General features: G+C 36.2%; 1 protein-coding gene across 1 annotated transcript in view; it reads right to left on the bottom strand.

The window, feature by feature from the left end:
- LOC150087303 (protein ROP-like) overlaps window positions 1-15,681 on the bottom strand; it is a 176,423-nt gene that overhangs the window by 137,270 nt on the left and 23,472 nt on the right. The window contains exon 2 of the mRNA XM_090371968.1: window positions 7,101-7,233. Coding sequence (XP_090228094.1) covers window positions 7,101-7,131 — 31 coding nt within the window. The 5' untranslated portion in view covers window positions 7,132-7,233. The remainder of the gene's footprint in view (window positions 1-7,100; window positions 7,234-15,681) is intronic.

Genomic DNA, 15,681 nt, shown 5'->3' with positions numbered 1-15,681 from the left:
TAAAAATAAGGACACTTGCTCTTATTTATAAGGCAATTTTCCTTCCAGTTATTAGCACAGAAGTATGGTATTATAGGGTCACTACATAAAAATAACAAAAAATTACATCATAAAGCACTTTAGGGCTATAAGCCTCAGGTTGCAAAATAGTTAACAATATGAGTATTCCCAATATGAGATTTACTTAATAATGCTCATTCCCAATTACTTAATAGCTGGCTTTGTGTAGAAATGATGCACTTGCACTAACTTACAAGAAAATTAGATTCCATACAGATGATTATACTCTTAATCACCAAGAGGGCATGCCACACTGTCAGTACACCTGCTCTGCAGGTCTGGCAGAGTACTGCCCTGGACTTAGAAATAATTAAAAGAGAATTCAACTACCATAAACCTTAAGACTGATATGAAAGAAGAAATAAAAAGAATAGCAACCATACACTATCGGCAATTGCAGAGCAGGTGGGAACACACCTAAAGGGAAAGTCACTAGAAAGTTCCTGCCCCTGGTAATCCAAGTTTTCAGCAAACCACTCCCTCCATTTGCCACAGGACTCTATGCCACATTTTTGCTAACAAGGCATGGCTCCCTGAATGCGAAGTTGTGCATATTCGGTTCTCACCCAGAATCCTATATGTACCTGTAGAGCTGATGAGGATTGGGCCCATGTCCTTATAACTGCCCCAATTACCATCCACACAGCTGTAGATTTATGTCCAAGATTTGACCTATAAACTGTGGAGATGAGCAACTACTCATATCAAATGAAATGCATTACTTGGCCTTTTTCTGAGTTTGCTCAAAAGGTTTTTGAGACCAGGAGAAGCAACCATACTATGACTACTCAGGCTTTGTGCTCCCCCCCCATTTAAACCAGTATGCTTACCTGATTGTGACATGTATTGACATGACTAGCTCAAGTGAGATTGGCCTGTTAGAATGTGTTTCCCACCCAGTGAGAATGTATAAGTTAGATATTGGCATTTGTTCAAAGAAATATCCATGTTTATCTGTATCAATGTGTATTATTAATGTATAGCTGTGTATATTTCATGGAATGAATGGTTCAAGTTCAGGAGTATGAGAATGTTTATACATGTCACAGTGTCAGTGTTTTTTTTTTTTTTTTCATAGGCGTATATACTCTGTGAATAGCTGCTGTTATGTTGTTGTTGTTATTTGGTTTTTAGGAGCATTAGCAACTAAGGCCACATTGCACCGGGGATATGCGGTGGTCACTTCCTGAACTTTCCACATCCTCCGTATTTGGTGGTCACGGGTTCGAACCCCGGTCTAATCAAGAAGCGTGTGCTACGCACTGCTGCTCCTGCCCACCTGGCTATGGAGGCGCCTGTGAATAGCTATAAGAATGTCAATTGTGTGTATGACAATCTGGAGCACCCTATCGCATCTGGATTGCCAGACATGATGGAGAGCTCTCGCCTGAGTGTTTCATCCTTGAAGTATGTAAGATCATTGAGTGATAGCATGCATAGCAGCCTAAGCTTTTTTTTGCAGATCTCTGTCACAATCGCATTGTCAGACACGATGGAGAGCTCCTGCTTGTGAGTTTTGTACTTTGGCGTATTTAGGAATTATGAACGGCAGTCTATGCTGGTTTATATTTTTGTTATGTGCAAAAAAGGGTGCATGTGACAACTGACATATTTACTACCTATACCTAGCAATATCTAGTTTGTGTATAAGTAGTAAATAGTAGATACTGAATGACCAGGAAATCTCTGCCAGCACAAATACTACAGAAATTAATACTAAAATGTGAATTACTCATGAACCCAATAAAACCTTAAGCCATGATTTTGAGAGCATCCAAGAGTTCAGAAGAGATCTTTGTGGACTGGAGATGTGAATGCATCCCCAATTCACAAAGGGTGACATAAGTAATTACAGACCTGTTAGCTTAACCTCTGTTCCAGGGAAAACAGTGGAGTCACTGGTTATAGAAGAAATGTAGGACCATCTAGACAGAAATGCAATTATACTGCCAGTAACAGCATAGATTTGTTAAGGGACAATCTTGTCTGACCAATCAGATTGGACACCATAATGCAATAACAAAGGAACTGGATGCAAAAAAATAATTTTAAAATCAATTCCAAAATCAAAGGGCAATGCGAGCACTTGTAGACTTGTCAGCTGGGCCTCTGTTCAAGAGAAAATAAGTGGGTTTTTTTGTTTTTTTTTTATGTAAACCCCAAACACGAGAGGTGTTAGAACCTATAGTACTTAGTACCATGCTTGGGTTGGAGGTTGAGAAGATGAAAGAAGATATTTGTTGATATTGGACTTGAACTTCTGTAGACTGTAATTTTCAGGAAATACGTATGAAGGAAGGTTGTTCCAGAAAACGGCAGTTGGAAGATGAAAAGTTGGTTCCATGAGTTTGAAGTTGGACAGTAAATGGATGTTGGCTGGTGGCGGCACGTGTTCGGACTGTTTTGAAAGAAAGAGCGGGAATTATAGAAACCAATTCAGAAGAACAGTGCCCATGAAGTACCTGTAGAAGAGGCATGCAGCAGAAACAGTACGTCTATGAGATAGCAAGTGGAGAGACTCTGTTAGAGATGAATCATTGATTAATCTAACTGCTCTCTTCTGAATGAAAACAAGAAGCCTGAGAGAGGTTTTGGGGACACCACCCCAGATGTGGGAACAATATTCCATGGCAGGGCGGATTTGCGATTTATACAGAGTGAGCAGCTGTTTGGAAGAAAAGTAACGCTGAGAACGAAGTTTTTTAGATGTAAAAGAAGCAATATTTGTAATGTGCTTGTGCCAAGAGAGATTAGAAGTCAGGATAATCCCCAAAAGAGATATATCATTTTGCCTAGAAATCAGAGTGTCACTAAAGAAAAGCATAGGCGCAGGAGAATCCTTTTTGCGAGATATAAGACAAGACTGAGTTTTAGAAGGGTTGAAATCAACTAAGTTGTCTTTGCCCCACTGGAGAATTACCTGAAGATTGGCATTTAAGGATTTGGTAGCAGATTTTCGAGAAGTTGAAGCTGATTGAGCAGGACAAGGGTTCTCAAAATGGAAAGTGGAATGCAAAACTATGGATAGGATTTCCAGTCAATGGAAGAAGGTCATTAATATACAAGAGGAAAAGCATGGGGGAAAGAACTGAACCTTGGGGAACACTGGCATTAGTGGAGAAGTTGGAAGACAGAGCCATCTACCATCACCCTCAGTGAGCGATCAGAGAGCAAACTGGATAACCAATTACTAAAAACAGTTGGCAAACCATAAGATGGAAGCTTGTTAAGAAGACCTTTATGCCAAACACGATCAAAAGCCTTTGAGATGTCAAGAGAAACTACTTGTGTTTCACCGAACCTTTCCATTGAATTAGTCCATAAATGGGTAACATAAGCCAGAACATCACCCGTGGATCGACACTGACAGAATCCACACTGGCGATCGTTGATCAGACGGAAGGTTTTTAGGTAGTGTAAGAGTTGGCGGTTAATTGATTTCTCCATTACTTTAGAAAGAGTAGAAGTAATAGCAATGGGACGATAATTGGATGGGAGGGATTTGTTATCCTTTTTAGGAACTGGCTGGATATGAGCAAATTTCCAAGTAGAAGGAAAAATACTTTTCGAATAAGAAAGTGAAAAAAGGCGGCAAAGAATAGGAGTAAGTTCAGGAGCACAGGTTTTGAGAACAAGTGGAGAAATACCATCGGGACCTGGAGCTTTCTTAGCATCAAGATTCGTCAAAATCTTTCTGACATCCTTTTCACAGAAGACCACAGGAGGCATTGAATGGAGCGTGTTCGGAATGGTGGGAGGTGTTATACATTAAACTCTTAATGTATTACGCCTTGTGCGTTTAGATATTTTTAAGTAAAATCCAGTGTACAACAAAAAATAACCAAATACAGTGGAACTTCTCTATTACGAACTTCTATTTAACGAATTTCTCTATATTACGAATTTTTTCGCAACATTGCACCTTGAAACAAAATTACATGTAAAATTAACCCCATATAGCGAAGTATTAGTCTCTCTATAACGAATTTTTAAAGAAATTAGTAAAAGCATTTTTGAAGATTTTCAAGCATTTACTGCTAAACAGCCACTCATATATACCGCCTCCTTCCTTCCGAAACTGCACATTAGCATCTGGAATTAAATAATCATCCTTTTAACGAACACTTGTGGCCATTGACGCTGGTAGGAGGGTCTTTGTTTCGTTTTTGTTACAGTTATTAAACCAAATGGGTTTTCTTAAAAGTGGTCGTAAACTTAACAATAAATAGGGTAGATTTGTATATTTCTTCAAAGTGAGTGATACTGTTGACTTGGCAAGTGATACCTGTACTAACAATTCAATATATGGCCAGCGCAGTGAAGTTTCCGGTGTATGTATCGGCAAGAGCTGCAGTCCAGTAATTTTTACAATTGCGAAAACAATGTCGAAGAGAAAGTGTTTAAGTATTAATGATAAAGCAAAGATTGTTATTATATTGACCAGGGTTTTAAGAAAGAAGATGTTGCGGAGAAATATGGCAATCTGCAAGCAGTTTATCTACGATTTTAAAAAAATCGAGAATCAATTTTAAATGTAATTGAAGGGGGAGCAGACAAGAAGCGAATTAAGTTGTGTATATACGAAGATCTTGATAAAGCTGTTCTAAAACGGGTGCAAATGATACGTGAAAAGAATATCCAAATATCGGGCCTAATAAATAAGCAACAAGCTCTGAAATTTCCACTGTCCCTTGGACATACAGAATTTAATGCGAGCACTGGGTGGCTAGATAAATTTAAGAAGCGCCACAGAATTGTGGAAAAGGTTATTTGTGGAGAAAGTGTTAATGTAAGTGAAGAGGATTGCAACAGTTGGAGGAACAATACCTTAAAGAAGATTTGGTTAGAATATGAGCATAAGAATGTTTTTAATGCTAACGAAATGGGTTTATTCTTTAAATGTTTACCAACAGAACACTTGCTTTTAAGGATGATAAATGTTTTGGCAGAAAATAAAGCAAAGAAAGAATCACTGTGCTAGTTGGAGCAAATATGACAGGAAGTGAAAAATTGACTTTTAGTCATCGGAATATCAAAAAACCCAAGATGTTTTAGAAGCACAAAATCTTTGGAAGTTGACTACACCTTTTAATAAAAAAGCATGGATGGCAAGTGATATTTTTAAAGAATGGATATTAAAACTAGACAAGCGTATAACAAAAGAAAAGAGGAAAATCGTGTTGGTAACTGACAACTGTCCAGCATATCCTGCCAGTATTTCTGCCAAACTTAAAAGTGCAAATTTGTTTTTACCACCAAACACAACGTCAAAACTCCAGCCAATGGATCAAGGCATTATTAAAAATTTTAAATTTCATCATCGAAAGAGAATAATAATGAAGATTGTCAATGCGTTATCAGAAAATAGAAACTTGGAGGTTACAATTAACCTTAGAGATTGCATCTCTTAACTGGCAAAAGTTTGGACAAACGATGTCACTGAATACACTATTCAAAATTGTTTTTCGAAAGTGGGATTTGCATTGAATACAGAAGTCGAACAATGACTGGATGAACAAGATGAACTGCCCCTTTCACAACTGAAAAACTTTTGGACATTATTAGAATCATCTGGAAACATCGAAAATGAAATAACACTGGATAGTTATGTAGATCACAGCAGAACATCCAAATGAATATGAAATACTGCTGAACAGTGTTACACGCAACCATGATCACGAAGAAATTAACGATGACGCTGAAGAGACGCATCAGAACAACCCGTAGAAAAGCCAACTCGCGAATAAATGATTAACACTTTAAAACGGCTTGTATGGGTCTACAGTTTTGTGAAAATGTTCCTGATAATGTTTTTAATGCTCTGAATAAATGTGAGGTTTTCTTTGAGAATCAGACAATTTTTTAATTGTACTGTGCAAACGAAAATTACAGATTTTTTTTTTAATTTGTGATACTTACTGGCAAAAATTGTGTAAACATAATTTAAATAAGTATGTTTTTGAAATAAAATACAGTAAAAATAAATGTAAATTCGTTTCATTCTCTAAATAGATAACAATTTCTAATAAAAAAGATATTCTCTGTATAACAAATTTTTTGCCGGATTTATCGAATTCATTATAGGGAAGTTCAACTGTATTTTATGACATAATTCTTAAGTGTACTAATATATTGTGTGCATCATGTAAGTAGTAATTTCTTAATATGTGATATTAATAAATTGTTTTAAAATGTTAAAAAATGTATTCATTCACACTTATTTCTGATTTATTTCCCATATTTTACAGTATTTCTGAATGTTGAATTACAGCATTTTTTATTGTTGAAAAGGTCATATATTTCTTTATAACAAAATTTCTGTATAACCAATTTTTTTCAGGTGAATGATCGATTTTGTTATATGGTTGTCTGACTGTATATGGCCAAAACACAATTGCACAGCTCTCATACAGATGCAAAATAGTGGCAAGAAAATGTAAGATGGAACCCTAAAAAAACAGTGAGAAAGCCAATTTTAGTTCTAGAAAATAAAGACTTGTTTAATTACTGCCCTTGTTGGAGGGGGTAATGGTTTTGTCCCTAATGCCTTACTTATATTTAAAGCTCAATAGAAGATGGAAGATTATCATAAAACTGGCCGAATTTCAAAAGTTATATAGAAGGAAAATTAATCCCCAATATTCTCCCAAAGCGTATTGGTCATAGTTAATGCCTGTATCGGAATGTTTTGTTAAGAAAGATTCCAATATCTAGCAATAAAAAATGTATATGCAAGAATGGTTGCAAGAAAACTGTGTACCATATGATCAGAATATGCTGAAAGATGAACTATATTATCTAACTAAACAACATAAACCACCTACTAAAATAACCTGGATAAAATATTAGAAAGATATGACATGTCTATACTTTGTATGCCCCTACCATTCAGACCTGAACCCAAATGAGTTTAATTTTAATTGCTGTGATTATTTAACTTTAACTGTAATAAGTGCTATATGGTTGTCCCCCAAGTATAAACAGTAATAAATTTCATAAAAAGAAGTGTAGTACAGAATAATAATAATAAATATACATACTCGTAATGCCTTCCTGAGCTATTTCATGCATCTTGGCAACATGCAGAAATCATCCTCATTCCCAGCTGATCCACAACTAGGACTTTCCATTCTCCTTTCTTCTTGACAGTTCTTATCACATCATTCAGAATTTCTAATAAAATGTTAAATAAAATATTGCAAAAATCACAAATTTTGGGCATAAACTAAATTTCTGTCACCTGAGTTAAATTACTTGACAAACATCAAAATATAAACATTATCCAGAACACATTTCTACTTCTTTTAAAATTAAGATTAGGCATGCACCTGTCCCATTAACTCTGAAATTATATTAACACAAATTGTACACAGGTAATTCCCGACTTTAAGAATTAATTTGTATGTCTAGCCCGCGCTTGTAAAGCAAAAATTCGGTTACAAATTTTCGCTTTACCAGAGCGTATTTAGTGTATAAGCGTATTTAGGTTATGCTCTCAATAATGAAATTTGAACATAGTAATGTTAAATAAAGGTCAAAAAACCAATAGTTCATGCTTAAACAATAATTTATTTATCCAAAGAAATGAAAACAGCCTTTAAAATCAAGCAAATTATAATAATAAAGAAATTATTTATGTCACACAAATGTTAAAAAATGTTTATTCTTCATCATCATTGACTAAATACACACTCGTTGATGGTTCATCACTCATTGTTGGCTAGGCACTTGTTGGTTTGTTGGAAACACATAGTCGTTTTCTTTAGAAATGCTTCAAGAGTTGTTTGTTTTCAAGACAGTCTTCTTTCTTTATAAATTTCACTTGAAATTTATAAAGAAAGAAGAAATTTGAATCTTGTGACTCGAAAATCTCAATTGCTTTTTCTGTATTGAAAAGCTTTATCAACTCAGCTCTTAAATCTTCTTCTCAGCTTCTTCAGATTTTTCCATTTCAAGGAGGTCTTCAATTGTAAGCTCTCCATTGTGTGCTTGAAGCTTGACATCAGTGATGTCATTTGTAGAACCCTCAAGCTGCAACTGGTTAGCAATATTAACGACCACTTCTGTTTCATTTTGTACGATCTCTGCTGGTTATTGAAATCCTTCAAAATTATCTATAAACTGAGGACAGAGTTTATTTCAAACATCCTTCATGTTCTTCTTTGTAATTTTGTCCCAGGCTCGTTTTATTATTTTGGTTTCATCTAAAATTTGGAATTCTTTCCAAAATTCTTTAAGAGTTGAACTTCCCTCCTTATCTGTTGGCATACTGGACAGTATCAATAAAGTGGGATAAATCTGAAATAAGACAAGATGGCATAAATGAAGAGTAACCCAACCACTCTTTGTAACTTCAGCGTAGTAACTGCTTTATGAGTCAGTAAGATGCTCTCATCTGCCCAAACAAATGCACACACACACAGTAGTACTGTACATAGCTACGTGCATGGTTTGAAATGCTGTATTTTTGAATGTTTAGCATTTATTTATTGCAATTAATGGTCATATTTTTGATTTTTTTGATACTTGATAAAAAAAATAACCCATAAACCCGAGAATTCTTAAAGTGAAAACTCGTAAAGTAACTACTGCCTGTATACAGTTATCACTTACCAATCAATGTTTGGTTGGTTGATTTGGTTTTTAACAGCACATTGGCACTTGTCAATCAAAGTTTCCTCTTTCCTTGTAAAGGGAAATAAAGAGGATACCTTGATTGTACTGAAACATTATACAGTAGACTCTCCGTTAACCAGAATTCAAGCAACCGGCAAAAAATCTTGGAAATAGTAGGTAGTTGAAAAATTAAAATGATACATATTAATTTCTAGCTAAAATAATTCAAACATGCCGCGCTGCTTTGCCCTGTGAGTACACGCACACATGTCCCTCATCACATGTTTGTCTCTCACTCCTGACAATTCACTGTGTAAATATACCGGATGATTTATTGTTATTTAAATTCTGTGTTCTCTATCAACCTGTAGTATGCCGAAACAGGTAGTGCTTACCCTCAAAGCAGAAGATGGAAATATGCAAGAGGCTTGAGAAAGGTGAAAGTCATGCAGTGCTCGTGGAAGAATTTAATGTTGGCTCGTCAACATTAAATGCTTAACTTTGGTTCCAGGAAAAATAATGGAGTCACTGGTTAACAAAGTAGACAAATGGTTAGGAGTGGGACTCTTTGAGCGGGTTGTGGCTTAAGCCTGTGTAACTACTGATTATTGTTAACAATTGTAATTATGATTTATTATAAACTCCTCTGACCTGGTGGTAATGCCAGAGTATAAAAAATTAATGCAGGACCATCTAGACAGGAATGCAGTTATACTGGCAGCATAGGATGGATTTGTTAAGGGGTGTTTTTGTCTTCCCAATTTGTTTAAATACTATGATGCAGTAACAAAGGAAGTGGATACAAAAAAATAATTTTGATATGTTATACTTGGATTTCAGGAAAACTTTTGATACAGTTGCACGTAAAAGACTGCTATACAAATTGGAGAAGTATGGCACTAAGGGCAAGTTACTACAATGGATAAAGGGATAGCTCAGTGGGAGAAGACAGAGCAGTTATAAATGGACACTCCACTTCACAGACTAGTTTTATTAGTGGAGTCTCCCAAGGTTCAGTGCAGGGCACATTGCTGTTTTTTTTATATTTATTATTATTATTAGCATTAATAGAGGCATATGATGTAAGAAAGCAAGCTTATATAGCATCAGCCAAAAAAAAAAAATTCCCATTTCACCCACCCATTCACTCCAAATGGCAGGTGAAAACTTTAGTTCAAGACAGAATTAAACCAACTTGTCTAGTTCTGTCTTGAACTTACTTAAGTTTTCGACCTTCAATATTACAGATGCAAGTTTTTCCATCTATCAACCACCCGCTGGCTAAAGGAAAATTTCTGTACATCTATTCTACATTTGTCTTTCCTCAATTTGAATTTATGTCCCCTCAAGTGAGTAATCTGAGCAGGAGAAAGAATCCCATCAGCATTGAGTTTGCTCAAACCATTCAAGACCTTATAAATCTCAATTAGATCACCTCGCAGCTGCCTAGTCTCCATAGGCTGCAATATACAGAACTTAAGCCATTCTTCATAACACCAACACTTCGTTACCCTCACCAATCTCTTTGCACTTCTCTGTACTCGTTCCAGCAGCTCTACATCCTTCCTAAAATGAGGCCTCCAGACCTGTACGCAGTACTCAAGGTGTGGCCTGACCATTGCCTTATACAAGGGGACAATCACCCCCTTATCCCAGCTTGCAAAACTCCTGTATATCATTGACAAGACACCATCAGCTACTCTTGAAGAGTGTCTGCACTGCTCAAAAAACTTCATATCTGACTGCACAATTACCACCAGGTACTTTTCATTCTCTACTACCCTGCGTGGTAGCAAAAAAGTTGATAGGTTACTCTGGGGTTACTGCTACCCATACGTAGTAATTTACATTTATCAATGTTAAAATTCAGTTCCCACCTTTCAGCCCATTTGCTCAACTTTTCTAGATCCTGTCGCAGTAGTATACCATCATTACTATCATTAACAACCCTGCCAACCTTCGTATCATCTGCAAACTTACACATTAACCGTGATATACCTTCATCAATATCATTGATAAATACCAAAAACAACAATTGGCCCAACACCGAACCCTGGGGTCTCCACTAATAACATTAGTCCATGAATAGCAGTTTCATTGACTGCCACTCTGTCTTCTCCCACTTCAACAACTTGCCCTTAATGCCATACTGCTCCAATTTGTACAGTAGTCTTCTATGTGCAACAGTATCAAAAGCTTTTCTAAAATCCAAGTATATATGATATCAAAATTATTTTTTGCATCCAGTTCCTTTGTGACTACATCATAGTATCCAATCATATTTCTCAGACAAGACTTACTCTTAACAAATCCATGCTGTGTCTGAACTATAACTCTGTCTTGTCTAGATGATCCTGCAGTGCTTCTTTAACAAGTGACTCCATTATTTTCCCTGGAACAGAAGTTAAACTAACAGATCTGTAATTATTTGTTTCACCCTTTGATACCTCTTTGTGAATTGGGGACACATTTGTACATCAGCAATCCATGGGGACTGACTCAGCATTGCACTGTCCACCCATGTTAGCTGGATGCACTTCCTTAGATTTTGTGTTTTTACTGAACTAACAGCATGACCCCCCCCCCTCAATTTTCTGTATACATTGTACTCCCCAAAACTCGTAGTGTGCACTGTGGCCATAGTGCACACTACGAGTGGTTTATGTGTATCCTTTGCTGCCTCCTTTAATATAATTGGATAGATCCCATCCATCCCAGGTGCCTTTTTTTATATTCAATTTTAACAATTTCTCCTCCACTTTGCTCTCAGTTGGTACAAATTCATTTAGCTCCTCTGCTAGTTTGATAAGCTTATGGCCTCCACTTCCCAATAGGCTTGTGTGTGAAAGTAGATGCAAAATATTCATTCAGTTTGTCAGCTACCTCAGCAATCAACAATTGAACCATTGATATCAAGTGGACCAATCTGATTCATCCTCCTCCTTCTAGAGTTTACATAAATAAAGAAGTCTTTGCTGATTTTCTTTGCAACCCTTGTCAAAGATTTCTCATAATCTTCCTTTGCTTGCCTAAGCTCCTTTGTGGCTTGATTATAGACTAGTTTATATCTACCATAGTCTTTTCTGTGCCACCTGATAATTTATATGCATCCCATGCATTTTTCTTCTCTGCCACGCGTCTCATTATTTCTTCTGCCATCCATTTAGGCCTAAACCTTGAACAGTATTTCTTAGTTGGGCCAAAAAGCCTCCAAGTTTCCAAGATTACTCCATTGAATGCCTCCAATTTAGAATTTGCTGTTGGTAACATCATCAGTCTGAGGCAAAACTGTCTGAGGCTACTGTAGTCAACTTTACAAAAGAAAAATCCTTCCATTTACCCCTGATGGTAGTTATATCTTCAAGTAAATCCCACATCAGCACACTTCAGTCATTGCCACCTAGTGGTTCCATTATCTGCAGATTCTTGATGCATGAATAACCACTGCTGATAATCAGATCAAGAGTATTACTCCCTCTAGTTGCTTCTCGAACATGCTGCTGTAGAAAACAATTATACAAAAAATTCACACAAAAGACTTGCTAGTGTGCGAGTTCCCAACCCACAAGTTCCAGTCAATATCTGGGAAGTTAAAATCCCCCATTATAAAACAATATGATTTATTGGCATACTCTATTTCTCTGTATAGTTGTCCATTGTACTCATCAGTCATTAACTTCATGAGTTCATTGTACTCATCAGGCCTATAACACACTCCTACTCTCAAGTAAACTTTCCCAGTGCTTATGTCACCAAACTGACTCAGCATTGCACTGTCCACCCATGTTAGCTGGATGCACTTCCTTAGGTTTTGTGTTTTTACTGAACTAACAGCATGACCCCCCCCTTCCTTTTCTGTATACATTGTACTCCCCAAATTCCAATTCTGCATTCCTTATCTCTCTCTCTCTCTCTCTCTCTCTCTCTCTCTCTCTCTCTGTGACACCACGTCTCTGATATCCCAATAATATCTGCCTTCGATGTCTTCACCAGCATGTAAAATTCATTAAATTTATTTACTATACTCCTAGCATTGGTGTACATGCAAGTATACATGCACCTATTCTTATTCTTAGTTATCCTAACACAGTCCATGTATTTACTTGTTCCATGATAACTCCTAGCAGTCCTGGAAATCCCCAGTACCTTGCTTTCCAGGTTGCTGCTCATTCCAATAGAAGCAATACAAGAATCACTTTCACTAATGCCTGTGGCTACTGTTAATCTATTAGTCTGTGAATCCTCCCAAGCTAGCAGTTTTCTGACCCACCTAACACTGCTTCGATAGCATCAGCAAATAATCTTGCACCCTTTCTATTTAAGTGTATCGCATCCCTGAAAAAACAATCTCTTCTGTTAACAAGCACAGACCGGGCTGAGGAAAATTCTACCCCATGAGCCTTGCACAATCTCTCCAGGGCCAAATTGATTGACAATGCTATCATCATATGCTCCCTCCTATCATGTCTCGGTAGAATTGCAGGCAGTTTCAAATTTAACCCTAACTCGCGACTTTTGTTCAATATTGACCTGTACTTGCTGAGTAGTCTGCAGACTTCCTACTCTTAATGTCATTAATGCTAACATATACAACATATCACCGTGTGTGCCCTTAAAAGATATATACTCTAGATCATCATCATCTACTTTTGCCCCTGGCACACATACCCCGTGGTCCTGTTCCATCTATCTTTTTGCACAATATATTTCCCATCTCCCTGACAATAGTCACCAACAATAACTAGCTCCTGTAGGACCAGTGCACCCTGAAGATTGTCGCTGTGTTACATGATGCACAAGAGAGCTATGGCATGAGTTGGGCAGCTGAGAGCTTGATGGGTCCCCATTTTAATTCCTTCGAGGGACTCTACCCTACTCTTCAAACTCCATTGATACAGATGGTCAGACTTAATGTCTAAGTTCTCAGATGATACAAGGGTTGGCAAGATTATTAATGATACAAAGGTAGGAATGGTAGTTATGACATTAACTGGAATTTGTTACTTTAAGATCTACTCAGTAAGTTACTTTAAGATCTACTTCCATGTGCTGAAAAATGGAAATTGAGGTTTAATACTGCATATAACATACCATTTGGGCAACATAAGCTCAAATAATTTAAGGTAAAAGAACTTGGCTTAATTGTACAGTCCCACGTGAAGTTTTCTGAGTGGCGTAGAATGGCTGCTAAAACAGCTCATGTGGTTCTGTCAATGACATACAGAACTTCCAGCATAGACAAGAAGTGATATCTTTTCACTGTATAAAGCATTGGTTAAGTCCCATCTGAAATAATGCACAGGTTTGGAAATCTCATTTTTGGAAGGACACAGATCAGTTGAAAATAATGCAAAAAACAGCAACAAGATTAACTGGACAAAAAAGGTATTCTTAAAAAGTAAATGCTGATGACTTCTTTACTTTCTCAGACAATGCACAAACTTAAACTGAAAGGTATATTAAAATATATTTTAAAATATATATATGTTAAAATATATTTTAACATATAGGTATACAATCAGTACGAATGTATTTTATTTTATTTTGTCATAAATATGTTTTACAGATGCGAGTCAGTGTTATTTAATAGCATTACAGATGAATTATTGAACTGAAAAGGTATGGTTACAGAACAGATATGCAAAAATTCATATTCAGCTAGAGAGGAATTGATTTCTGGAATAAACTTCTACTTGGAATTGTGGAAGTGAGTAATCTGAATAAAAATAAAGAAGGCTGGGGAAAATTATTAAAAGGAATAGTAAACTAAAGTGGGCAAGAAAGGGTTTTTTTTTTTTTTTTTTTTAGCTGTTGATATAAATTTTGCTTCATTTCATAATTTTACCAACATTAAGATTAAACGTTGAAAAACAGAATTTTAAAAATATTTATGATATCAAATAACAGCATTAAATGTTAGCCATTTAAAATACAAGGTAAAATGTTAAATATTACTTCCTTAAATTATATATAGAACATTATTGTACTGGTACAGCAAAGAAAAGTTTTGTTTTTTGCCACTAATGGGCTCAGTATTTTATTACTCTAATAAAAAGCACTACCCAAAGGGAAGAAGTAGATTATTTAAAGTGTACTTCTCTTTTGGAGCAATATTTTATATTTAGAGCGGTGCAATACCAAAGTGCCTTGCACTGAAGAGACTATAACAATGCATTCAGTAACCCAATTTATTAATGAGATTTTGGCCTACTGTACAATGTTTATTTCACTTAAAATATTAATGTGGATGAAAAATACCGTATAAAAATATCATATATACCATATCTCTCTCTCTTCACTGGAATTCATACAGCAGTTATCTGACATCCACTTCTACAGATGATGTAATGCAGTGTCTCTGAGCAGGGTCAGATAAGCAATGCACCAAGGATGCAAGTACAGAGAAACTTAGAGTGAATTATTTTCCTGAATGATATCACATTATAAATTTTAAATAAAAGATCCAAATTCCTTATCATTCTTCATATTAGAACTTAAAGGCTATGCTGCTGCTGTTACAGTCAGTTAACTAAACTGCCTCACCCTAAAAGTGTAAGCAAGAAAGAAAGGCTAAAGGCAAGAACCAATCAAACATCAGAATGAAAGATCTGTATTTAAGCCATCTCAAATTTGCTTTCATGTCACATACTAACCCAGGGTGCTTACCACATCCCAATATTAAAAAAAAAAAACAGGTCCCATTTCACCTGTCCATCTGCTCCAATAGTTTATCTAGTTCTTCCTTGAATTTATTTAAATTATCCCTTTCACAACAACAGATGGAAGTTTGTTACAACAATCAACCACCCAATCACACTCTATTCTGCAACCATCCTTCATTAACTTGAATTATGCTCCCTCTGAGCAAGAGGAAGTCAGTCTGAGCAAGATATTGATATTTTTTATTGATATTTATTACTTAAAACGGTCCCAGCCAACCAATGGCAACTCTGCTGTCAGTTACACATAATTTAGCAGTATACTCTTATATGCTCCCTCTCCTGT

The sequence above is a fragment of the Mastigoproctus giganteus genome, chromosome 4, assembly GCF_048544385.1.
Source record: "Mastigoproctus giganteus isolate SK-2022 chromosome 4, ASM4854438v1, whole genome shotgun sequence".
Classification (NCBI taxonomy): Eukaryota; Metazoa; Arthropoda; class Arachnida; order Uropygi; family Thelyphonidae; genus Mastigoproctus; species Mastigoproctus giganteus.
The sequence above is the reverse complement of the archived record's forward strand: the minus strand, read 5'-3'. Positions and strand labels throughout refer to the sequence as shown.